Source organism: Oncorhynchus mykiss, chromosome 6 (assembly GCF_013265735.2).
Source record: "Oncorhynchus mykiss isolate Arlee chromosome 6, USDA_OmykA_1.1, whole genome shotgun sequence".
Classification (NCBI taxonomy): Eukaryota; Metazoa; Chordata; class Actinopteri; order Salmoniformes; family Salmonidae; genus Oncorhynchus; species Oncorhynchus mykiss.
In genome coordinates, this window is record NC_048570.1 from 84,477,817 (window position 1) to 84,505,030 (window position 27,214).

Genomic DNA, 27,214 nt, shown 5'->3' on the forward strand with positions numbered 1-27,214 from the left:
CACACACACACGGTACCGCCAGGGTGGTCCTCTGTCCTACGTGTTCTGAACACATAGGTAAACAGTACCATGTTAGATTGTTTGATTGATTAATGGTTTCTGCTCTGAAGGGTTGGAAATGTAGGACTCAGGAGTTTTGAGAGCTGGGCTGTTTGTTTTCTCTGTTTTGACCTGGGCCCATATCAGCTCTTATCCCAATACTGGGGGTTCTGCCTGGGGGCCAAGGTCTCTGCCTGGGGGCTTCCTGACCTGGGGGCCAAGGTCTCTGCCTGGGGTCTTCCTGACCTGGGGGTCAGTGTCTCTACCTGGGGGACAGGGTCTCTAACTGGGGGACAGGGTCTCTACCTGGGGGACAGGGTCTCTACCTGAGGGACAGGGTCTCTACCTGGGGGTAACTCTAGATCTGTTTCTGCTTCAGCCAACTCCAAGAACCAGGAGAACTAGGCCAGTGCCAAAGATATACACTACAGTGCTGAATGTTACGTAATACACTTGGAAAGCGTCAATCAGCAGTTTAAACAATCAAAAAAGTCTGGAGAAATGTAACCACTATCAAATTCATAGACCGAGCTATGGATGCAAGGACTGACCATCCATGATATGAAGCTGATAGTTTAAACCATGTTTTAAGGCTTCATAGTGTTTGTTTACATGTAAAACAAGCATTTGGGGTTCTGATGGGGAAGACAGTTGACCTGAGCTCATTTATAAATCAAAAAATGTATGTAGCAACTGCAGATTACCCCTTTAAATCATAATCTGTAAAACGGGAACACAACTGGAGATTACCCCTTTAAATCATAATCTGTAAAACGTGAACACAACTGGAGATTACCCCTTTAAATCATAATCTGTAAAACGTGAACACAACTGCAGATTACCCCTTTAAATCATAATCTGTAAAACGGGAACACAACTGCAGATTACCCCTTTAAATCATAATCTGTAAAACGGGAACACAACTGCAGATTACCCCTTTAAATCATAATCTGTAAAACGGGAACACAACTGCAGATTACCCCTTTAAATCATAATCTGTAAAACGTGAACACAACTGGAGATTACCCCTTTAAATCATAATCTGTAAAACGGGAACACAACTGGAGATTACCCCTTTAAGTCATAATCTGTAAAACGGGAACACAACTGGAGACACTTCGTCATTTATGGATAAAGAATGTCTGTGATAACTAACTGTACATTATTTACAGTCAGTTATCTACTGCACCATCATTTTGTAGCAAACATAACGCTGCCTCCATTAATGTTTACATGTAGATGTTTGTGACGTCTACGTTTGCCACACTCATGCATAAGGACAAGCTGTTGAAATCGGTGTAAGCCTCACATTGTGTTTGAATTACTGTTTAATAGTTAAAACCAATTTCAAGTTTCATGATGTATGGAAATGTTAACAAACACCTGGTTTGGAGTAAGTGTGAAGTTTAAAACCAGAGACTAGTTTACGTCATGACGATGTACCAAGCACCAAGGGAGGACAACAGATACACACATGATACAGGGATTTGTGTTTTACATTGAACCTAACAATATAGCTGCAACCTGCTTCACCCAGATTGCTCAGTTGGTTCATGGAGCGTAGTTGGAGCAAGTTGTTAATGACACTGGGTTGTGGATTCCACTCACATATACAGTACTGAATACACTGTATGTGGTTAACTGTTGGACGACAGTAACTTAAGATACATCTAATCTTCTCTTAAATTACACCCCCACCACTGCACTGTCTCCTACATTGGATCCTCAGGAGAGAGACGGATGCTACATGGGCTGTCCAAGGCCTTCAGGTGAGCCTAGGGAATAGTGAACCAGGCCTATCCTATCGTTAACTTGATCATTTCAATGTAGAACTACAGTACCTTACAACGGCTCCTGACTAGTTTTAAATAACAACAACCGCCAAAAAATGACAATGACATCAACAAAAAACAACAACAAAATGTAAGTACACATAATCTATCGTGGAACTAAGGGACAAATCCTAACTTGAGATCCAAATGTGTAACTAAGACTTAGCTTATGGATTGATGTCAATGCGAAATTCACGTTCTCTCAAGACATCAAGTTACGGTTTGTCCCTAAGAGAAGAAACCCGGGTCATGTTCATCAAAGCACACAATGGGAAAAGTTTTCAAACGTTGCAGCGGAAAAAAGAAAATGAGCGTTTCTTATTGAACAAGTTCAAGTAGTCCCTACCTGTTTCAGTCCATCTGGTGCCTAATGAACACGAGCCAGGTCTCTTGGCCCAGTCTAGTGAGTGGCCAGCCAGTGGCTTGGTGAATACAGGGCCAGCTGAACTAAACACAAGAGAATATACAGGCCCACTTTATCTGGATAGTCCCCTACAGATCTACATGCTCAGACTACGTACCAACTACCATTTAGATGTATTACATGTCAACTGCACCTCTGTTAACATGCAATAACAAAGCCCTTACAGGTCTTTTAATGTATGTGTGTGTAAGTACTGTATGTATGTCACAGGCGGCTGGTGGCACCTTAATTGGGAAGGATGGGCTCATAGTAACGGATGGAACGGAATAAATGGAATGGTTTCAAACACATCAAACATTTGATACCATTCCATTCCAGCCATTATTATGAGCAGTCCTCCCCTCACCAGCCTCCTGTGATGTACATACATTCTATCTATGTAAGTAAGGGAAAGGGGGATACCTAGTCAGTTGTTCAACTGAATGTATTCAACTGAAATGTGTCTTCCGCATTTAACCCAACCCCTCCGAATCAGAGAGGTGAGGGTGGCTGCCTTAATCCACATCCACTTCTTCAGGGCCCGGGGAAGAAGATCAGACATGTTCTGATAGTTCACTGAGCATCTATAGACAATCTGACAACAATGACCTTTCCACATAAAGAGTTATCACATATGTTAACGCTAATGTTAAATCACACTGTACAACAAACGTTGATGCGACAGGCTACCCACCGAGAGACTCCCCAGACTTCCAAGTCCCTCGCTTTGGTTTACAGCAATAAAACAAGTTACAGAAGGTTTTCAAGTCTTCATGACAACAGCAAGCTTATGATCCCACTTGAAATGGTCTCTGCACTCATTTCCACTTGTTTTCTCCAAAATTGAATGTCCTATAATTAATAATAAGAATCTGAATAATTCAGTAGAAACATCCGTAACTCTTTACTTAAAGCCTGCCGGCATAAAGACCTGCCACGAGACCCTTACAATATTTAGTATCATCTCCTGAAGCAGGCTAAATAACAGACATTTTGAGTCGGTTAACATGCTGATACATAGAGAGACATATCATATCATAAGCCTTATTATAACACATTATAAAGGCTCATTCATGCTTATAACGACTTACAAAGCATTATACCCGCAAGCTTTAAGTCAAGTGTTACAGAAGCATCTAAAGTCGTAGCCCTAGGTGAAGTGTGTGTCTGTCTGTGTACAGTATGTGTGTGAGTGCTTTCATCATTAACTCTTGCGGGGTGTTTTGTTGGCGTAGAAGTCTCTGCAGGTGTCGCAGCAGCGCTGGTACCATCTCATGTCCTGGCACAGGTTCTTCTCTCGGATCACACGGCAGTACACAGTCCACTGGTCTCCTGTGCACTTGTAGGTCAGAGCAGCTGGAGAGGAACAGGGGCACAGGGGCCACGTCAACAGACAGAGAAACACAGTACACACATGTACACACATGTACACACATGTACACACATGTACACACATGTACACACATGTACACACACACACACACACACACACACACACACACACACACACACACACACACACACACACACACACACACACACACACCACACACTCTCTCTCTCTCTCTCTTTCTCTGTCTGTTTCTGTCTCTCTCTCTCTATCTGTCGCTCTCTTGCTCTCTCTCTCAAAAACACACACACACACACAAGGACACACACACAAACTATGTTACCTAATCTGGGGGAGGTGATGGTGTTGACGTTGACTTTGTCATTGCAGGCCCCCTGGTGACAGGGCCGGTAGGTGGGTGGTCTGAACACCACGGGGCAGTCATTACCGTGGCGACCTGTCACTCTGTGCATACATTGGACCACTCTGGACTGCAGGCCCTTCCCACAGGATGATGAGCACTGGAAAGATCCAATCACTTGAGTTACTTTCTCTTCCAAACTCGAGAGGAAGTATTTTGACATTGAGAGCCATTTGTAACAGTCTTCCATGTCTATGTCCTAGACTTTTTAGGACATAATCACTTCCTAATATGTTTACCACTCACATTTTAGGTAATTGTAATCTTCCATAGACCTAGTGTGCATCCCAAATGGCACCCTACTCCCTATATAGTGTACTACTTGTGACCGGAGCCCTATGTACCCTGGTCAGAAGAAGTGCTTAATTTAGGGAATATGGTGCTATTGGAAACACATCCATTGTTTATAGGGGGCCAAATCACTTCATGACTGAATGTGAGAAGAGACTAGACCTGAATAACAGATAAAGGTGTGGTGTGGTATTTACTAGTGGTAAAATAATCCCAAACAGGCCTAATTACAGATGGAGGCTGTGTTCTATGTTTGAATAGACTGATTTACGAGTCCTAAATACCCTGTCAGAGTGCTTCGTCTCAGTAGTAATATATGCTCTGAGGCTAAGATCCATCTCTGTCCTCAGGCTCTTCCCCTAGCTCCTATCTCTTCAGTGATCACAGATCTGAAAGGACTAGATAGGTCTAAGTAACAGTATAGGTGTGACCACCACTTTGGCTTTTTAGGGATGGAGCCATCACCATATAGCTTAGACCTACCCAAACCAATCAGATCTGTGAAGAACGAAGAGGTATGGGGCTTGGAGAAAGGACTGGAGGTAAGAGGCTTGGAAAAGGGTCTGGAGGTAAGGGGCTTGGAGAGGGGGCTGGAGATAAGGGGCTTGGAGAAGGGGCTGGAGGTAAGGGGCTTGGAGAGGGGGGTGGAGGTAAGGGGCTTGGAGAAGGGGCTGGAGGTAAGGGGCATGGAGAGGGGGATGGAGATAAGGGGCTTGGAGAAGGGGCTGGAGGTAAGGGGCTTGGAGAGGGGGCTGGAGTAAAAGGGCTTGGAGAAGGGGCTGGAGGTAAGGGGCTTGGAGAAGGGGCTGGAGGTAAAGGGCTTGGAGAAGGGGCTGGAAGTAAAGGGCTCGGAGAGGGGGGTGGAGGTAAAGGGCTTGGAGAAGGGGCTGGAGGTAAGGGGCTTGGAGAAGGGGCTGGAGGTAAAGGGCTTGGAGAAGGGGCTGGAGGTAAAGGGCTCGGAGAAGGGGCTGGAGGTAAGGGGCTTGGAGAGGGGGCTGGAGGTAAGGGGCTTGGAGAAGGGGCTGGAGGTAAGGGTCTTGGAGAAGAGGATAGAATAAGGAGCTGGAGATAGGGGCTGGAGATAAGGGGCTTGGAGAAGAGGCTAGAATAAGAAGCTGGAGATAGGGGCTGGAGATAAGGGGCTTGGAGAAGAGGCTAGAATAAGGAGCTGGAGGTAGGGGCTGGAGGTAGGGGCTGGAGGTAGGGGCTGGAGGTAGGAGCTGGAGGTAAGGGGCTGGAGGTAGGAGCTGGAGGTAAGGGGCTGGAGGTAGGAGCTGGAGGTAAGGGGCTGGCTGGAGGTAAGGGGCTGGAGGTAGGAGCTGGAGGTAGGGGCTGGAGGTAGGAGCTGGAGGTAAGGGGCTTGGAGAAGAGGCTAGAATAAGGAGCTGGAGGTAGGGGCTGGAGGTAGGAGCTGGAGGTAAGGGGCTAGGAGAAACCAACATGGAATGGGGCCAAAGAAAGAGGACTTTGATATTCTAAGCTCGGAAACACCAGAGGTAACAGACAACGGATTCCCATTGTACACAGGCCTGTGCCTTGGCAGCCAACAGCTATAGCCTCGTCCAATGATTAACTCTGAACAACAGTGGTTCCCAGGCCCTCGATTCAAGCAGGCGGATTTACTATTCACTTCACAGAGAGGCAATTAGTGGAAGCCATTTCAATAGCTATTGTAAACGGCCCGGTGTTCTACCAAAGGACTTGTTGACTTGACACTGCTCAAAAACAATCCGATTATCATGATCCCACATCTCTATAGGTACTTAGAATGATTCTCAGAAGGTTTTTTCACCAAGCTTTCATTATCGCTGATGAACATGATCACAATGAGATAAGTCTATGAGGTAAGGCCCTGGAGAGACACACACACACACAGAGGAAAGCACACACATACTGCCAAACACAGACACAGACACAGACACACACACACACACACACACACACACACACACACACACACACACACACACACACACACACACACACAAACACACACACTGCTAAAACACAAACAAACAAATGAAAACACAAACAAAGAGACAGAGAGAACATTATCTGAAACATCATTAGGAGACAAGCTGATGGGGACACGATCATAGCAACACTCCCATAAGACTTATCTGTATCCCAAATGAAACCCTATCCCCTATAGAGCCCATAAGGCTTTGGTCAAAAGTAGTTCACTATAAAGGGAACAGGGTGGCGTTTGGGATGCATCCTATATCTAATATCAAAGCCACATCCCTAGAGGCATGACCTCCTCATAACTCACAACAACACCACAATTGAATCAGCAGCTTATCTGAATGATATTCTAAGACATGCTAATAGACTTATGGTCTGATTGTGGTGGGAAGAGAGGAGATGAGGAGAGCCGGTCAGTTTATTGTCCAGCGTTGGGGGAGTGGGACAGAGGAGTAATTTGAGGACTTTAAAGGGGCAATCGGGGATTCAAAGAACAACAACAATGGACACCCCACCACTTACCTGAGTCATTAGTTTTAAATTCCAGAATTCCCCTTTAACCTCATTAGGAGAGAAAATGAGGTAATACATTCAGGATGGTTAGAGGGTGGGGGGGAGTAACACAATTAGCACAGAGTCAGAACAACACACCAGATATAAGCCCGGCACTAAATAGCGGCCAACAGTTATTTCCTGTTATTAGATTTCCAAAATGAGAAACTGACCAAGACGCTGGAACCTGAACGTCCTTTCATCAGGTACGTGACATAGAACTTTCCAGACAGAAAATGGGTGGCATGGTGGAAAGTCCCATCCCCAGCTCTCTCCACCATTCCCAGCCTTCTTCCCCAGCCCCATCCCCATCTCCCCCAGCCCCATCCCCATCTCCCCCAGCCCCATCTCCCCCAGCTCTCTCCCAGGCCCATCTCCCCCAGCCCCATCCCCAGCTCTCTCCCAGCTCTCTCCCATCTCCATCCCCAGCTCTCTCCCATCTCCATCCCCAGCTCTCTCCCATCTCCATCCCCAGCTCTCTCCCAGTTCCATCTCCAGCTCTCTCCCATCTCCATCCCCAGCTCTCTCCCATCTCCATCCCCAGCTCTCTCCCATCTCCATCCCCAGCTCTCTCCCAGCTCTCTCCCATCTCCATCCCCAGCTCTCTCCCATCTCCATCCCCAGCTCTCTCCCAGCTCTCTCCCAGTTCCATCCCCAGCTCCATCCCCAGCTCTCTCCCATCTCCATCCCCAGCTCTCTCCCATCTCCATCCCCAGCTCTCTCCCAGCTCCATCCCCAGCTCTCTCCCATCTCCATCCCCAGCTCTCTCCCAGCTCTCTCCCAGCTCCATTACAGAACACCTGACAGTCCGATCAGAGGCTCCTCTACTAGGTGTGTTAACAGGGAAAGGTCAGTGTCGGGTGGCTTTCATTTAAAAGCCCTTTTAAAAAGCCTGTTAGAATATGTGGAGGTAGAGGAACAGTAGTCAATGTCTGCGTCCCAAATAGCACTCTGTTACTTACAGTAGTGCAGTACTTTTGAACAGAGCCCTATGGGGCCCTGAATAAAAGTAGTGCACTATATAGGGAATAGGGTGCCATTTGGAACACACAGGTGTTGTGTACCTGGAAAAGAACACCTTGGGAAGATTAAAGGAATTCCGGCAGGAGCTCTGTCAGAATGTCTAAATGCTCTGTCAGAATGTCTCTCCACCATTCCCAGCTTTCTTCCCCAGCACCATCTCCCCCAGCCCCATCCCCAGCTCTCTCCCAGCCCCATCTCCCCCAGGCCAATCCCCAGCTCTGTCCCAGCCCCATCTCCACCAGCCCCATCCCCAGCTCTCTCCACCATTCCCAGCTTTCTTCCCCAGCCCCATCTCCCCCAGCCCCATCCCCATCTCCCCCAGCCCCCATCTCCATCCCCAGCTCTCTCCCAGCCCTATCCCCAGCTCTCCCCCAGCTCTCTCCCATCTCCATCCCCAGCTCTCTCCCATCTCCATCCCCATTTCTCTCCCATGTCCATGCCCAGCACTCTCCCAGCTCCATCCCCAGCTCTCTCCCAGCTCCATCCCCAGCTCTCTCCCATCTCAATCCCCAGCTCTCTCCCAGCTCCATCCCCAGCTCTCTCCCAGCTCCATCCCCAGCTCTCTCCCAGCTCCATCCCCAGCTCTCTCCCATCTCCATCCCCAGCTCTCTCCCATCTCCATACCCAGCTCTCTCCAGCTCCATCCCCAGCTCTCTCCCAGCTCCATCCCAAGCCCTCTCCCAGCTCCATCCCCAGCTCTCTCCCAGCTCCATCCACAGCTCTCTCCCAGCTCCATCCCCAGCTCTCTTCCATCTCCATCCCCAGCTCTCTCCCAGCTCCATCCCCAGCTCTCTCCCATCTCCATCCCCAGCTCTCTCCAGCTCCATCCCCAGCTCTCTCCCAGCTCCATCCCAAGCCCTCTCCCAGCTCCATCCCCAGCTCTCTCCCAGCTCCATCCACAGCTCTCTCCCAGCTCCATCCCCAGCTCTCTTCCATCTCCATCCCCAGCTCTCTCCCAGCTCCATCCCCAGCTCTCTCCCATCTCCAACCCCAGCTCTCTCCCAGCTCCATCCCCAGCTCTCTCCCATCTCCATCTCCAGCTCTCTCCCATCTCCATCCCCAGCTCTCTCCCAGCTCAATCCACAGCTCTCTCCCATCTCCATCCCCAGCTTTCTCCCAGCTCCATCCCCAGCTCTCTCCCAGCTCCATCCCCAGCTCTCTTCCATCTCCTTCCCCAGCTCTCTCCCAGCTCCATCCCCAGGTCTCTCCCATCTCCATCCCCAGCTCTCTCCCAGCTCTCTCCCATCTCCATCCCCAGCTCTCTCCCAGCTCTCTCACATCTCCAACCCCAGCTCTCTCCCAGCTCCATCCCCAGCTCTCTCCCATCTCCAACCCCAGCTCTCTCCCAGCTCCATCCCCAGCTCTCTCCCATCTCCATCTCCAGCTCTCTCCCATCTCCATCCCCAGCTCTCTCCCAGCTCCATCCACAGCTCTCTCCCATCTCCATCCCCAGCTTTCTCCCAGCTCCATCCACAGCTCTCTCCCAGCTACATCCCCAGCTCTCTTCCATCTCCATCCCCAGCTCTCTCCCAGCTCCATCCCCAGGTCTCTCCCATCTCCATCCCCAGCTCTCTCCCAGCTCTCTCCCATCTCCATCCCCAGCTCTCTCCCAGCTCTCTCCCATCTCCATCCCCAGCTCTCTCCCATCTCCATCCCCAGCTCTCTCCCATCTCCATCCCCAGCTCTCTCCCATCTCCATCCCCAGCTCTCTCCCATCTCCATCCCCAGCTCTCTCCCATCTCCATCCCCAGCTCTCTCCCAGCTCTCTCCCAGTTCCATCCCCATCTCCATCCCCAGCTCTCTCCCATCTCCATCCCCAGCTCTCTCCCATCTCCATCCCCAGCTCTCTCCCAGCTCCATCCCCAGCTCTCTCCCAGTTCCATCCCCAGCTCCATCCCCAGCTCTCTCCCATCTCCATCCCCAGCTCTCTCCCAGTTCCATCCCCAGCTCCATCCCCAGCTCTCTCCCATCTCCATCCCCAGCTCTCTCCCATCTCCATCCCCAGCTCTCTCCCATCTCCATCCCCAGCTCTCTCCCAGCTCCATCCCCAGCTCTCTTTCATCTCCATCCCCAGCTATCTCCCAGCTCTCCCCCAGCTCTCTCCCATCTCCATCCCCAGCTCTCTCCCATCTCCATCCCCAGCTCTCTCCCAGCTCCATCCCCAGCTCTCTCCCATCTCCATCCCCAGCTCTCTCCCAGCTCTCTCCCAGCTCTCTCCCAGCTCTCTCCCAGCTCCATTACAGAACACCTGACAGTCCGATCAGAGGCTCCTCTACTAGGTGTGTTAACAGGGAAAGGTCAGTGTCGGGTGGCTTTCATTTAAAAGCCCTTTTAAAAAGCCTGTTAGAATATGTGGAGGTAGAGGAACAGTAGTCAATGTCTGCGTCCCAAATAGCACTCTGTTACTTACAGTAGTGCAGTACTTTTGAACAGAGCCCTATGGGGCCCTGAATAAAAGTAGTGCACTATATAGGGAATAGGGTGCCATTTGGAACACACAGGTGTTGTGTACCTGGAAAAGAACACCTTGGGAAGATTAAAGGAATTCCGGCAGGAGCTCTGTCAGAATGTCTAAATGCCGGACTGAAGTCCCTTCTCAGTGGGAATGGTGAGGTAAGGTGCATCTCAAATGGCACCCTATTCTCTTTATAGTGCACTACTTTTGAACAGAGCTGCATGGGCCCTGGTCAAAAGTAGTGCACTGTATATGGCAGTGTTTCCCACGTCATCGGAGCCCAGGGAGCAGTTGTTGGGGGTTAACTGCCTTGCTGTAGTGCTCCTGAATTAAGTGATACTTACTACTAACAGTGTGTGTGTGTGTGTGTGTGTGTGTGTGTGTGTGTGTGTGTGTGTGTGTGTGTGTGTGTGTGTGTGTGTGTGTGTGTGTGTGTGTGTGTGTAAACAAGGGGAGAAAATAAAATGCAGCTCTGTAATTGCCCGTTTGGATTAACAAACCCCCTCTAGAATGTTCTGATGAAGGATTAGTGGAGATTACTGTTAATGAGAACTGGGCTATGGCGTGTACACCGTCTGCACACACACTGACAGACAGCACACACACAAACACACACAAAACCTTCAGATGTTCTCCAGCTTGTCTGATGATGACTGAACCAGATATGCTCACGCAGCCCCCTCACAGAGCTCTAGGTAGACATTACAGATCTAGGATAAGCTTACCCTGTAAGTCCTTACTTTAAGCATCAGGGAAAGAATCTCAAAACAGACCTTAGATCAGTTTCAGGGAGAAACTTAAGTATATTCCCTCATGTGGAATCATAGGTAGAAGTTGTCCCTAGCCACTGATACATTCTAACAGTTATGGATAGGATTGGAAATAAAGCAATCTGATCCTAGATCTGTAGTTAAATAAGGGCAGAGGAGAGGGGTGGACGCACTTTCCTCAGCATCCTGGGGGGAAACATACACTCACTGTCTCCAGTTCCACACAGGGAGAGAAATGTAATGGTCCTCCCCCTGACCTGCTGTAGTGACCCCGAGACTGGCAAATTGCAGAGCTAGAGAATTGCAGATCTAGGATTAGATTGCATTCTTCCCGATCCCAACCTTAACCGTTAGAATGGGGAAATAAGATCTGACCCTGTATCAGGCAGCTGAACAAGACACTCCATATGATAAATGACATGCATGTCAAAAACAGACTGACTCAGTTTGTACGATTGGGAAATGGAGACGCACTGTAGATTTTCAGTTCGGTAAACCTGTTTCCAAGACCGTTCCTCGAGTACAACCCAGCCTTTTCACTTATTTGATTTTACCAGCAAACTAACACACTAGATTTGACTGGGCAACTAATCATCAGGCCCTTGATTAGTTGAATCAGCCAGTGCTGGAATAGGTGGAACTGGGGTTCATCGAGGAGAGATTTGGCAAAGACTGTCAGATAACACTCGTGTAACTAAGTTGGAACTGGGGTTCATCAAGGAGAGATTTGGCAAAGACTGTCAGGTAACACTCGTGTAACTAAGTTGGAACTGGGGTTCATCAAGGAGAGATTTGGCAAAGACTGTCAGATAACACTCGTGTAACTAAGTTGGAACTGGGGTTCATCGAGGAGAGATTTGACAAAGACTGTCAGATAACACTAGTGTAACTAAGTTGGAACTGGGGTTCATCAAGGAGAGATTTAGCAAAGACTGTCAGATAACACTAGTGTAACTAAGTTGGAACTGGGGTTCATCGAGGAGAGATTTGACAAAGACTGTCAGATAACACTAGTGTAACTAAGTTGGAACCAGCAGGTTACCTCCATACAATGCAAATCACTTCCATGTGCTTTGAGGTGAAGTAGTCTTTATTATAATGAACTGGCTGAATACAGTGCTTTAACAACGGTGTGATATTGACGTACCCTAACCATTAAGACATTTTTGACATACAACTAGCCAGTACTGTCACCATCCCTAAAATCACTATGCTGATTGGCTGACAGAGGTGGTATATCAGACAGTATACCACGAGTATGACAAAACACTTATTTTAACTGCTCTAGTTATGTTGGTAACCAGTTTATAATAGCAATAAGACATTTCGGGGTTTGTGGTATATGGCCAATATACCACGGCTAAGGGCTGAATCCAGGCACTCCACGTTGCGTCATGCATAAGAACAGCCCTTAGCCGTGGTATATTGGCCATAAACCACACCCCCCCGTGCCTTATTGCTTAATTAATTAAGACTGAGTGGTTCAATCCCTGAATGCTGATTGGCTGACAGCTGTGGTATATATTGGTCATATACCACACCTCCTCGGGCCTTATTGCTTAATTAAAGACTGTGTGGTACCCTCTATCTGAAATATTCCAGTCGAGGAAAGAGTAACATACCTTGGGATTACCATATCTAAGAATCAATAGGAAAGATGCTCATTAAACTTAAATCCCATTATTGAACAAACAAAACAAAAAGAGGTTGAACCACTTGTTGCAGAGGGATTCCTCCTTGAAAGTTTGAGTATTGCTCTGAATATGGTGCTAGATTAAAAAAATAAAAAAATACTTTGAATAATACTTTGAAGGTAAATTGGGCCAAACATTTCTTAAAGAATCCAACTTCAATTTGGAATTTCATCCCTCATTATATCTTCTCCTGTTTTGCTGGCTTCAATTACATTTTGCTTTGTAACTATAACATTAATAAGATTAAAAATTATCTGCTTTCATAGACACACGAGCCTTGGTGTGGTATTAAAATATAAACATCACTGTCATGCTGGTATGACGGGTCGGGAGACAGGCGCAGGAATGCGTAATCATTTTTTAAAATTAAGCCCAAATTACGGCGTGGCGTGTAAAGGCACGGGGACGAAGACCAAACAAAAGAGCGAGGAGTACCTCGAATAAATAACACATGCGCACAATGATTAACACACGGGACGAGACCTGTAATCATCTGCGCAATCCACAATGGCACGAAAGCCAAAACACACAGCACAGGTACTCACACATACCAACGGACATAGTAACAATAATCGACAAGACAATGGTGAACCAAGTGCACACTTATAAAAGTACTAATCACTGGGAATAGGGGCCATTTTTTTGATCTCTTTACATATCCCTGTTACACCTAAAGAGTTTGCATAGTCTTTGATGCTATTCCATCTGGAACTGTAATGCTGTTTAGAGGTGTAACCAGACCTCACCTTCTTTATTGATTTAATTTGATTTGAGATATCCTCTCTTCATCCAGTTGACTCTCCGGTAGGAAAAATGTGTTTCTCCTTGCTCCCTCAGAACAATACCTGCTTTATTTCAAAGGTAATGTCATATATATTCCCTACTTCTAACTTACTGGAATACATTTATTAATAATATCTGCTGGAAAAACGGTTGGTTATTACCACACAAATAGCTGCTTATCTGCTTGTTAACAAGTTCTTTCAGAATGATCCATAAGTATTACCCTGTGAATCCTTACCTGAAGAAAAATACATTAACATTAACTGTACTCTTTGTGATGAGCATCCAGAAACTGTTTGGCATTTATTTTGGCATTGTCTACATGAAAGAGATATTTGTAGATTTATAATTGCCAATATTCTTGATGACTTTTGTTTATTATGGGAGAATGTACTGCTCGGTTTCCTTAACTATAACAAGGATAAATAAATAAAAATGTACCTCTTAAATCTGTTATACCACATATCCCAGAGGTGCCTTATTGCTATTATAAACTGGTTACCAACGTATTTAGAGCAGTAAAAATACATGTCTTGTCATACCCGTGGTGTATGGTCTGATATACCATGGCTGTCAGCCAATCAGCCTTCAGGGCTCAAACCACCCAGTTTATAATCTGTAATATGTTGGAACACATATAGCATATATGTTGTCCTTGTTTGTTCGTATACTTCCTGTATAACGCTGTCTCCCATTAGTATTCTACTGTGTTGCTCCTGTCTCTATTTGACTAGTAAAGCGTTATAGCATGTCATTCTGTGTGGACTTATTGTAACCGCCCATATAGTAGCTTTTTAGTTCCCCTTTGGGGAGGATATCTGGACAATTTGTACATTTATTAACTAAGATATGGGTGTTTTAATTCCTGGCAGTACATTACAGAACAGAGCAGCTGAATGAGTTAGTTGAGGTTACAATCACACAGGATATGTCCCAAATGTCATCCTTTTCCCTATATAGTGCACAACTTATGATCAGGGCCCATAGGACTGTAGTCAAAAGTAGTGCACTATATAGAGAATAGGGTGTCATTTGGGACTCATCCGTGAGAGGAAACACTTTGCATTACTCAGAGCTTTCATTCATCCTGAACTCTCAGTTTTGAAATGATCTCTAAAGAGACAAGCAAACAAACAGAATGATTAGTGAACATGTTTTGTAAATGGAGGGTTTTTGCCCACTGCAGAGCCCAGCAGACGAGTGTATAGTTCAGCTCGGAGGATGAATCCCAAATGTCAAAAGGAGTGCCATTTGGGACGCAGGTCCAGAGTAGCCGACTGGTGCCTACTGTAGTTCAAAGTGTTAATAAGGAGGTTTGCTTGTATGTACCATCCTGGTCTGAGGACTTTACTGTGTGTGTGTGTGTGTGTGTGTTCCTTCATGTGTCTGTGTGTAGTACGAGTACAGCAATAAAGGTTGACACCTGTCCCCTCACTGCCAGCCACAACAGACAAGGTCAATTACATTTCAGGAATTAAACTCCCCATGTTCATTCTCACCCACAAGAATTGAAATGGACTTGTTGCTATTGCCCTGCCCTAGTTAGACAGATGGGAAGAGAGACTGGTGTGAGGGCCAAGGTGCCTTAATTCATTCCTCCAGTAGAGAGAGAGAGAGTGTATGTGTGTGTCTGTGTGTGTGTGTGTGTGTGTGTGTGTGTGTGTGTGTGCGCGTGCGTGCGTGCGTGCGCGCGCGTGTGTGTGTGTGTGTGTGTGTGCGTGCGCGCGTGCGTGTGTGTGTGCCTGCCTGCCTGCCTGCCTGTCTGCCTGCGTGCACTATAAAGGGAATAGTTTGCCATTGAGAATGCAGTCAGACAGTGATGCAGGTGCAGTCAGGCTATCTGTCAAGATGCCCACATCAGGACTGGCACAGCGTTGGCACCATGTTGGCATCACCTACACCGCTGTGTCACAGGGAGGGATTAATCAATTGGAAGGGGGCATCCGGGGTTAGAGTCCTCTCCACATGGGAGATCTCTGTAAATAGATATTTGATTAAAAAGAGAGTGTATGTGTGTGTCATTTATGTGTGTGTATGGCCCATACCTTGGACCAGTCCCCAGTCTTCCACTCGTAACATTTGGAGTGGTCCTCACAGGGCTCCTGGTCAGCAGGCTGAGAGAGGGGGTCACAGTTCCCCTGGGGGTTGGTGCACCTCACTGTCCTCCGACGGACCCCACTGCCACAGTCTGAAGAACACTGGGGAGAGGAGGGAGGGAGAAGGGAGAGGGAGACCAGGGGAGGGAGGGAGGGAGGGAAGAAGAGAGTGGAGGGAGAGAAGAAAAGGTGAGGAGAGAGGGAGGGAGATGGAGACGAGGGAGAGAGGGAGGGTGGGGAAGAAGGGAGATGGAGACGAGGGAGAGAGGGAGGGTGAGGAAGAAGGGAGATGGAGACGAGGGAGAGAGGGAGGGAGAGGAAGAAGGGAGATGGAGACGAGGGAGTTGAGGGAGAGGGACAAAGGGAAGGGACATATAAAGGAGAGAAAAGGGAACATGAAAGAGGGAGGAAGAGGTGGAAAATAATGACAGTAGAGAGGGAAGAGAGGGAGGGTGAGGAAGAAGGGAGATGGAGCGAGGGAGAGAGGGAGGGAGAGGAAGAAGGGAGATGGAGACGAGGGAAAGGGAGAGAGGGAAACATTGGAGTTGAGGGAGAGGGACAAAGGGAAGGGACATATAAAGGAGAGAAAAGGGAACATGAAAGAGGGAGGAAGAGGTGGAAAATAATGACAGTAGAGAGGGAAGAGAGGGGATGGAAAAGGATAAGACAAAGAGTGGAAGTGAGAGGAGGAGTGTGAGGTGGAGGAGGAGAGGGAGAGGAAGAGGGGGAGGGAGGTTAGAGTGATGTCAGGAAAAAGAGAGGGAGGAAAATGAGTGAAAATAAATATGAGGATAGAGAGAGTGTGTGAGAGGGAGCGAGAGACAGGGCAGTGTTACTCATTATAGCAGCCTCCTGTGGTGGTTCATTAGCTCATCCTCTCCAACCCACTCTACCTCCTCTTCAGTGGAGCGAGGGAAGAGAGAGAGAGGGGGGGATGGGGTTACAGATGTCTATATTATGCAGTACTACTGCAGCGCTGCTCCTACATGATTCTGCATCAAACTTTGAGGAAAGTAAGTGGTTTACTATTTCTCTCTCTCTGTGTCTCACTCACACGGGAACTCGCATAAACACGTGGACACACACAGATGTGCAGAAAAACACTCAAACACGCATCCACGAATAGTCGCATAGACAAGCACACACCCCACCCCCACCACAACAGACCTTGGACCACTCAGAGGCCTCCCAGGCAGTGAGGCAGTGGCGTCCCTCGCAGCCCTGCAGGGCGGGGGGTTTGCCCCCCTGGCAGTACAAGTCCCGTGTGTGGATAAGGGATCCGTTCTGCAGCTGGTACACACAGCCCACCTCACGCAGCTGGAGACCCTTCCCACACGTCACCGAACACTGGCCCCACTCCCCTGTCACCCACCTGGAGAGAGAGATAGATGTAGAGAGGGGGAGAGGAGAGAGAGAGGGAGGGGGAGAAAGACAAAGAGGGAGAGAGAGGGAAAGTAAGAGAGAGAGAGACGATTTGCATTTGTATTTATTAAGGATCCCCATTAGTTCCTGCCAAGGCACCAGCTACTCTCCCTGGGGTTTATTATGGATCCCCATTAGTACTTGCCAAGGCAGCAGCTACTCTTCCTGGGGTTTATTATGGATCCCCATTAGTACTTGCCAAGGCAGCAGCTACTCTTCCTGGGGTTTATTATGGATCCCCATTAGTACTTGCCAAGGCACCAGCTACTCTTCCTGGGGTTTATTATGGATCCCCATTAGTACTTGCCAAGGCAGCAGCTACTCTTCCTGGGGTTTATCATGGATCTCCATTAGTACTTGCCAAGGCAGCAGCTACTCTTCCTGGGGTTTATTATGGATCCCCATTAGTACTTGCCAAGGCAGCAGCTACTCTTCCTGGGGTTTATTATGGATCCCCATTAGTACTTGCCAAGGCACCAGCTACTCTTCCTGGGGTTTATTATGGATCCCCATTAGTACTTGCCAAGGCACCAGCTACTCTTCCTGGGGTTTATTATGGATCCCCATTAGTACTTGCCAAGGCACCAGCTACTCTTCCTGGGGTTTATTATGGATCCCCATTAGTACTTGCCAAGGCACCAGCTACTCTTCCTGGGGTTTATTATGGATCCCCATTAGTACTTGCCAAGGCAGCAGCTACTCTTCCTGGGGTTTATTATGGATCCCCATTAGTACTTGCCAAGGCAGCAGCTACTCTTCCTGGGGTTTATTATGGATCCCCATTAGTACTTGCCAAGGCACCAGCTACTCTTCCTGGGGTTTATTATGGATCCCCATTAGTACTTGCCAAGGCACCAGCTACTCTTCCTGGGGTTTATTATGGATCCCCATTAGTACTTGCCAAGGCACCAGCTACTCTTCCTGGGGTTTATTATGGATCCCCATTAGTACTTGCCAAGGCACCAGCTACTCTTCCTGGGGTTTATTATGGATCCCCATTAGTACTTGCCAAGGCACCAGCTACTCTTCCTGGGGTTTATTATGGATCCCCATTAGTACTTGCCAAGGCACCAGCTACTCTTCCTGGGGTTTATTATGGATCCCCATTAGTACTTGCCAAGGCACCAGCTACTCTTCCTGGGGTTTATTATGGATCCCTATTAGTACTTGCCAAGGCAGCAGCTACTCTTCCTGGGGTTTATTATGGATCCCCGTTAGTACTTGCCAAGGCACCAGCTACTCTTCCTGGGGTTTATTATGGATCCCCATTAGTACTTGCCAAGGCAGCAGCTACTCTTCCTGGGGTTTATTATGGATCCCCATTAGTACTTGCCAAGGCAGCAGCTACTCTTCCTGGGGTTTATTATGGATCCCCATTAGTACTTGCCAAGGCACCAGCTACTCTTCCTGGGGTTTATTATGGATCCCCATTAGTACTTGCCAAGACAGCAGCTACTCTTCCTGGGGTTTATTATGGATCCCCATTAGTACTTGCCAAGGCACCAGCTACTCTTCCTGGGGTTTATTATGGATCCCCATTAGTACTTGCCAAGGCACCTACTAGAGTTTGCTTTCTTTTTTTTATATGTTCTACATTATAGAATAATAGTGAAGACATCAAAACTATGAAATATGGAATCATGTACAGTAGTAACCAAAAAAAGTGTTAAACAAATCTAAATGTATTTTATATTTGAGTTTCTTCAAATAGCCATACTTTGCCTTGATGACAGCTTTGCACACTCTTGGCATTCCCTCAACCAGCTTCATGAGGTAGTCACCTGGAATGCATTTCAATTAACAGGTGTGCCTTCTTAAAAGTTAATTTGTGGAATTTATTTTCTTCTTAATGCGTTTGAGCCAATCAGTTGTGTTGTGACAAGGGAGATGTGGTATACAGAATATAGCCTTATTTGGTAAAAAACCAAGTCCATATTATGTCAAGAACAACTCCAATAAGCAAAGAGAAATGACAGTCCATCATTACTTTAGAAGATGGTCAGTCAAGACTTTGAAATTTTCTTCAAGTGCAGTTGCAAAAACCATCAAGAGCTGTGATGAAACTCGCTCTCATGAGGTCCGCCACAGGAATGGAAGACCCAGAGTTACCTCTGCTGCAGATGATACATTCATTAGAGTTACCAGCCTCAGAAATTGCAGCCCAAATAAATGCTTCACAGAGTTAAAGTAAAAGACACATCTCAACATCAACTGTTCAGAGGAGACTGCGTGAATCAGGCCTTCATTTATTTTATTTTTACCTTTATTTAACTAGGCAAGTCAGTTAAGAACAAATTCTTATTTTCAATGACGGCCTAGGAACAGTGGGTTGACTGCCTGTTCAGGGGCAGAACGACAGATTTGTACCTTGTCAGCTTGGGGGTTTGAACTTGCAACCTTCCGGTTACTAGTCCATCGCTCCAACCACTAGGTTGCCATGGTCGATTTGCTGCAAAGAAACCACTACTAAAAGATGCCAATAAAAAGAAGAGACTTGCTTGGGCCAAGAAACACGAGCAATTGACATTAGACTGGTGGAAATCTGTCCCTTGGTCTGGAATCCAAATTTGAGATTGTTGGTTCCAAGGAGGAGAGTGATGGAGTGCTGCATCAGGTGACGTGGCCTCCACAATCCCTCGACCTCAACCAAATTCAGATGGTTTGGGATGATTCGGACCGCAGAGTGAAGGAAAAGCAGCCAACAAGTGCTCAGCATATGTGGGAACTCCTTCAAGACAGTTGGAAAAGCATTCCAGGTGAAGTTGGTTGAGAGAATGCCAAGAGTGTGTGCAAAGTTGTCATCAAAGCAAAGGCTACCTGAAATATATTTGAATTTGTTTAACACTTTTTTGGTTACTACATGATTCCATGTGTTATTTCATAGTTTTGATGTCTTCACTATTATTCTACAATGTAGAAAATAGTAAAAAAATAAAGAAAAAACCTTGAATGAGTAGTTCTAAAACTTTTGACCGGTAGTGTATCTACAATACAAAATCATGTGTATGTGTGTGTAGAGTGTGTGTGTTATCATGTGTATGTTTTTTAATATGTTTCTAAATATTTGCTTTGGTAATGTGATAACCCGTTCCATGCCATTAAAGTATTTTCTGATTAAATTGATTAGAGTAAAATGATCAACAGGTTAATGTTGGCAGATATGTAGAAATGAAAGTGTAGAAATAAGCACCATCTCTTTTAATCAATCAGTAAACATTTAATGGCCCAGTGCAGCCGAGAACGTCATTTCACTATGTTTTTATGTTTTATTTCATTTAAAATGTTACCCCCTTTTCTCCCCAATTTCATGGTATCCAGTTGTTAACTTGTCTCATCGCTCAACTCCCGTACACCAGGCAGTGAATTAGTTAATAAGAAGGAAAAGAGTTCCAAACCTCTCTTCCGATAACAGCTAGTTCTCAGTTTCCCACTCCCCACTCAGTCCTACAGTCCTACAAAATTCTTGCTTGAGTAATTGCTCTGTGCTAATAAGCCATTTTTGCAATTTTAATTGAAAACAATCACATTAAGGTACTTAATTGTCACCCAAATGATTGATGTTGAGATAAAAACAGCTGCATTGGACCTTTAAGTGTTCTCTGTGTTAAACAAGAGTGGTTCACTATGCAACACAAAACAAAGACAGAAACTGAGAAATTGGACCTTTAAGTGTTCTCTGTGTTAAACAAGAGTGGTTCACTATGCAACACAAAACAAAGACAGAAACTGAGAAATTGGACCTTTAAGTGTTCTCTGTGTTAAACAAGAGTGGTTCACTATGCAACACAAAACAAAGACAGAAACTGAGAAATTGAAATACGCTTAAATTCTCATTCAAAACAATAAACAGTACCAACACACTATCCTCCCAGTATTAAAAAGCACCAAGCGTCTTTTGTACGCTACGATGTCGCCAATGAAATAATGTTGACTAATCGACTGGGTCGTGATCAGTAGGGCACATCGTAGCAAAACGTTTTCAAACAGAAAAGGAAAAATAACCTTCCTTATTGGACCAAGTCCAGGTAGTCCCTCCCCAGTTTCAGAGCATCTTCTTCCAATTGGTGCCTGATGAACATTACCCTGTAGATGTGACAGAGTTTGGGGTTTGGGGTTTACAGCACCAGGCCTGGTGAAATTAGGTCATAAAGAGTTACAGCCAAGCACCTGGGGCCTCTGGAAAACTGGGCCTCTATTTTCCAGGTGATGTAGTAATAAACTAGATGGAGAGGTCCCAGTCTGTCTGTCCATCTGTCTGTCTCTCTGTCTGTCCGCCTGTCTCTCTGTCTGTCTTTCTGTGTATGTGTGTGAATGTGTGCGTGTGTGTTCTGCTTCCATGTCCATGTCTTTTATCCCTCCTCCTCTTCCTGTCTCTACAGCAACGTCCTAATACAGTCCACTTCCATTCAATATTTGGTTGTACCTAACAAGTCCTGCCTATATGGTAGAGATGCAGCTGACTGATCCACTGAATGGATGCAAAGGGGAAAGAGGCTAAGAGACGGCAAAATATATCCACATCAATGTATGTCTTAGAAACGTATAACTGGGCTGGGTCTTTGTCTACGTCCCAAACGGCACCCTACTCCCGATACAGTATAGTGCACTACTTTTGACCGGGCCTGGGTCACATGTAGTACACTATAGGGAATAGGGGGCCATTTGGGGCAGGTACTTTTTCTGTTGCCCAAAAATATATACAATGTCTATGGGGGCTGTCGTATAAAGTCAGCACCGTATTGACAGAATACACTCAAGAATAATTAGAAAGGAATATTTTTCAATGAAAATAAAGTTAAATGAACAGAAATACGGAACCCCGTGCTCAACTTACCAGCTAGAAAATAGAATTCTAGAATCTTTAGAATCTAGACTCTAGAGGCTAAAATCTAGACATAGTGAAACAACAGTTCAGTGAGTGTAACATAAGGGGATTTGTAGCCTCACTCCTCAGCCTGAAATGTGCCCACTCACATTGACTAATAGCCAGCTTTTTGGTGGCACAACTGACTAAAAACATTTCAGGAGGGCAGTCCCATGAATCTGTGAAGCAGAGGTCCCAGTTGCTTGTCTCGGTGTGAGCTAAAGAGGGAGGAATGGCTCTCCTGGGGGACTCCAGTCGTTCCATGTATTTGAACCATTCCTGAGCTAGCACACCTGATTCAACTTGTCAACTACTTATCAAGCCCATGTTTCGGTGAATCAGGTGAGCTAGTTCAAAGCGACAACAGAAGTCTCTACCCTGAAGTTTGAGTGATATACAAGTACATTAGTGGGAGTCAGTGTGAGGCCGGTTCAATAGGCCAGACGGCACTCTGCCTTTTATGTGGATAAGGTAATAAGGCACTTTTAACCACGTACATCTCGCACCCTATTCCCTATATAGTGCACTAATTTGACCAGTGCCCTATAGAAGTAGTGCACTATATAGGGAATTTGAGATACAGCCCCGTATCTTTGAACAGAGAGATCAGTGGTCTGGGTTAAATGCATCAGCAGTACAGCTCAGAAACATTCCTTGCTGCAAGTTCCTCTAATGTAAAACTCTGCCTGAGTAGGACATGAAACAATCCCACTGTGCACGCTGACAGGCACTCCACTGCACAGTATTCTGGATCCTCCTTCTACAGCCAATTCAACTCAATTGAGCTGGTTTTTATAATCACTCAGAAACAGGATGATGCAATCTTTTCATCATCCTGTTTCTCATTCAACTATTCCTGATTAAGTGTGTGTGTGTAATTGCTTGTGTGTGTGTGTGTGTGTGTGTGTGTGTGTGTGTGTGTGTGTGTGTGTGTGTGTGTGTGTGTGTGTGTGTGTGTGTGTGTCTCTCACCTGTACTGGCAGGGGTGTGAGTTGCAGCGTCGTACTTGGGGTAACGGCCTGTTCTCTGGTTGGCAGAGGCTGTCATTCACCAGAGTCATGCTTTTATTGACCAGCCTCATACAGGACACCACTGTCCTCCTCTCACCTGGAAACACACACACAGTTATAATCTGAGGTATACAAACACAAACAAATTACAGCGAAGGAGAGAGTGACAAAAGAGAGAGTGACAAAAGAGAGAGAGAGAGAGAGAGAGAGTGTGAGTGAGTGAGAGAGAGGGAGAGAGAGAGAGTGTGAGTGAGTGAGTGTGTGTGTGAGAGTGAGACGCTGTCTCAAAAAAACTTCAAACTGTTTCACACACACAAAACACATGGAGTTCAAGCCTCTGTCTCAACCGGCATAACCCTCCAGTGAACTACATCATAGCCTGGTCTAATGCGAAGGTAATTACACAATAAAACTCAGTTAATTAACACTAAATCAGAACACTGAAGTCCTATATTTGGAGCTGTGCTGGCCCCTATCCAAACCACCACTTGCTGGTTAAGGCCCCGACTACTGTGTGCGTGTGCGTGTGCGTGTGCGTGTGCGTGCGTGTGTGTGTGTGTGTGTGTGTGTGTGTGTGTGTGTGTGTGTGTGCAGGGCCCGAGATCTGGGCTTTGTTCCAACTTTATGAAAATCAATCCTTTCTCCCTCCCTCTGGCCAGAAGTTGTGCACTATATAAGGACTAGTGTGTTTGTGTTATATTGTGTTAAGTGTACTACAGTATATAAGGACTAGTGTGTTTGTGTTATATTGTGTTAAGTGTACTACAGTATATAAGGACTAGTGTGTTTGTGTTAAGTGTACTACAGTATATAAGGACCCACTGGTCCTTATATACTGTAGTACACTTAACACAAACACACTAGTCCTTATATACTGTAGTACACTTAACACAATATAACACAAACACACTAGTCCTTATATACTGTAGTACACTTAACACAATATATAAGGACTAGTGTGTTTGTGTTATACTGTGTTGAGTGTACTACAGTATATAAGGACTAGTGTGTTTGTGTTATACTGTGTTGAGTGTACTACAGTATATAAGGACCAGTGTGTTTGTGTTATATTGTGTTATGTGCACATGGGTTTCTACTATATGGCTCAGAAATGACTAAATCTAGATTCCCACTGCAATATTTATGTCACAGGTTTCATATTCCTACATCGTCCCAAAATCCTGTGATGGGAAATGTTTTATGAACACTGTGTACAGGCTCCCTTACGATAATGCCAACCCCCATCCCATCCCTTAGTTGTCACGGCCTGACCTTAGAGAGCCTTTTATTCTCTAATTTGGTTAGGTGACTAGGGTGGGCACTCTAGTTTTTGTACTTCTATGTTGGCCTGTTATGCTTCCCAATCAGAGGCAGCTGTCTATCGTTGTCTCTGATTGGGGATCATATTTAGGCAGCCTATTCCCACTGGGTTTTTGTGGTATCTTGTTTTTGTGTTGATGCCTGTGAGCTCTACAGAACGTCACGTATCATTTATTCTTTTTTGTTTAGTTGTTCGGTTCTCCTTAAAATAAAAAGATGTCGAACCGATTCCACGCTGCGCTTTGGTCTGAGTATGATCACAACAACGATTAGTGTTCTTCTCAGAGCGACAGTGTCGGCAGAATTCATTTGGAGGGAAAACTAGTCATATTTACTCTAAAAACCGAAAGATACTGGAAGAGTAATAATTAATTCTGGTTACCAAGGAAACAGAGATTTGTTCCACACACACAGTGAGGCGCGGACTCTCCTATGAGGACTTTGGGTTTTCCTCATTTTTTGAATCGCTCCAAAAGTGGGCAACAAAATGTCAAGTAGAACTCTATGCTAAATGGGTTTACGCACATAATATTTGTCAGGGGTACAGGGTCCACAGTGGCTCAGTTGGTAGTGCATGGTGTTTGCAGGGGTATAGTATCCCCAGTGGCTCAGTTTGTAGTACATGGCGTTTGCAGGAGTACAGGGTCCCCAGTGGCTCAGTTGGTAGTACATGGTGTTTGCAGGAGTATAGGGTCCCCAGTGGCTCAGTTGGTAGTGCATGGTGTTTGCAGGAGTATAGGGTCCCCAGTGGCTCAGTTGGTAGTGCATGGTGTTTGCAGGAGTATAGTGTCCCCAGTGGCTCAGTTGGTAGTACATGATGTTTGCAGGAGTATAGGGTCCCCAGTGGCTCAGTTGGTAGTGCATGGTGTTTGCAGGAGTATAGTGTCCCCAGTGGCTCAGTTGGTAGTGCATGGTGTTTGCAGGAGTATAGGGTCCTCAGTGGCTCAGTTGGTAGTGCATGGTGTTTACAGGAGTATAGGGTCCCCAGTGGCTCAGTTGGTAGTGCATGGTGTTTGCAGGAGTATAGTGTCCCCAGTGGCTCAGTTGGTAGTGCATGGTGTTTGAAGGAGTACAGGGTCCCCAGTGGCTCAGTTGGTAGTGCATGGTGTTTGCAGGAGTACAGGGTCCTCAGTGGCTCAGTTGGCAGTGCATGGCGTTTGCAACGTCAGTGTTGGGGGTTTGACTCCCACGTGGGACCAGTACAAAAATGTCTGCCCTCACTACTGTAAGTTGCTCTGGATAAGAGTGTCTGCTAAATGGCTGAAATGTAAATGAAATGTAGGCAACTAGATTCAGCCACAGGATGATTTTTGTCTAAGCGGTTTGTCGGGGCGGGCGTAACATAATCCTAGTCATTTGAACACTGCAAATTGATCCCAACTAAGCTCAGAAAGAGTTTGTATTTAAAAAAGAATATTAATTTCCATACCTTGATTACATTGAGACACCATCACATACTGTATGTCTCTTTTGTTTGTGGGAATACTTGGGAAAAAACACTTGCAGGCCTGTTGCTGACCCCTGATATATGCCATTTCGCAGGCGCTTTTATCCAAAGTGACCTACAGTACACAACCCCACAGATTGTATTTTCAACTAGCGACTTTCAGGAAATAACACTGATCAAATTTGGTAAAACTCTTTAAGTCATCAGACAGCTGGCTGCCTACAACAAACTAACCACCAGTTGGCTACAACAAACTCACCACTAGCTGGCTACAACAAACTCACCACTAGCTGGCTACAATAAACTAACCGCAAGCTCTCTACAACAAACTAATCGCTAGCTGGCTACAAAAACGAACCGCTAGTTGGCTTTAAAAACAAACTGCTAGCTGGCTACAACAAACTAACCGCTAGCTGGCTACAACAAACTAACTGCTAGCTGGCTACAACAAACTAACCCCTAGCTGGCTACAACAAACTAACTGCTAGCTGGCTACAACAAACTAACCGCTAGCTGGCTACAACAAACTAACCGCTAGCTGGCTACAACAAACTAACCGCGAGCTGGCTACAACAAACTAACCGCCAGCTGGCTACAATAAGCTAACCACTAGCTGGATACAATAAGCTAACCACTAGCTGGATACAATAAGCTTCACCCTTGACATTGTTAAAGCACTCCAAACGAGTGAACGGACAAATAAACGAAAGTGGTCACCTAAACCTGCACACACCCTCTCACCAGCCAAGGTTGGGAACACCTATCACAGCTAAATGACATATGTTATCGATGATTCAGACTGAACAACGCATTATAGCTAATCAGTCACTGGATAGCGATAAAACCGCTGATGTCATGGTGCTGTTTTCACTCTAATTATTACCAGACTTGCTTCGAGAGTTACTTCAGTTCATAATTGGATGGATTTACCATAGTTCATAACTAAATAGTTTTACAAAGTAATCAACTTTTAAAAAATCATGTCATTGATGTCATAGTGTTGAGATGAGTGCAAAAGCAAATTGAAGTACAACCTACTGATAATTGTAATATATTTTTGCAGCCTTGTTTTCCACTGGTTGAGATACAACATCAGTTGAATGTATAGTAAAGGGTAATCTACTCTTAAGGGTTAAAACAACATTAACTAGCCACCTATCCATCCACTTCACATCTACTGCTAGATGATGATAAAATACTGTTGCTCTGAGTTAATAAAAATAACGGTTTTTCCTCAAAGTTTATTTTTAATATCACCAGAATCAGCTCTAGATATTTGCAGTCTCAGCAATGAACTGAGAATTGAATAGGCAAAACTAGTGCAGTGTGCTGTCCACCTGCATGAGAGTGCACGTGTACATGCACGTGTTTAACTTTGTTTGCGTGTATGTTCGTGGTAACCCAGTTGAGAGTCCCACAGTGGGAGCCAGCTCTATCTGTCTGGTGTGCTCTAGTTCAGAGGTTAGAAGTTCACCAACACTGGGCCTATTTGTCTCC

General features: G+C 46.0%; 1 protein-coding gene across 4 annotated transcripts in view; it reads right to left on the bottom strand.

The window, feature by feature from the left end:
- Positions 1-215: 215 nt before the first annotated feature.
- The window catches only part of LOC110506177 (A disintegrin and metalloproteinase with thrombospondin motifs 17-like), a 211,808-nt gene continuing 184,809 nt past the window's right edge, over positions 216-27,214 (bottom strand). For 2 of the 4 annotated variants that reach the window (XM_036981246.1, XM_036981244.1), the window contains exons 20-24: positions 22,912-23,047; positions 16,822-17,026; positions 15,604-15,756; positions 3,948-4,125; positions 216-3,630 (exon numbers count right to left, since the gene is read on the bottom strand). In XM_036981246.1, the coding sequence (XP_036837141.1) occupies positions 3,479-3,630; positions 3,948-4,125; positions 15,604-15,756; positions 16,822-17,026; positions 22,912-23,047 (824 nt within the window). In that variant the 3' untranslated portion in view covers positions 216-3,478. The remainder of the gene's footprint in view (positions 3,631-3,947; positions 4,126-15,603; positions 15,757-16,821; positions 17,027-22,911; positions 23,048-27,214) is intronic. The other 2 variants (XM_036981248.1, XM_036981247.1) reach the window with 1 other exon arrangement.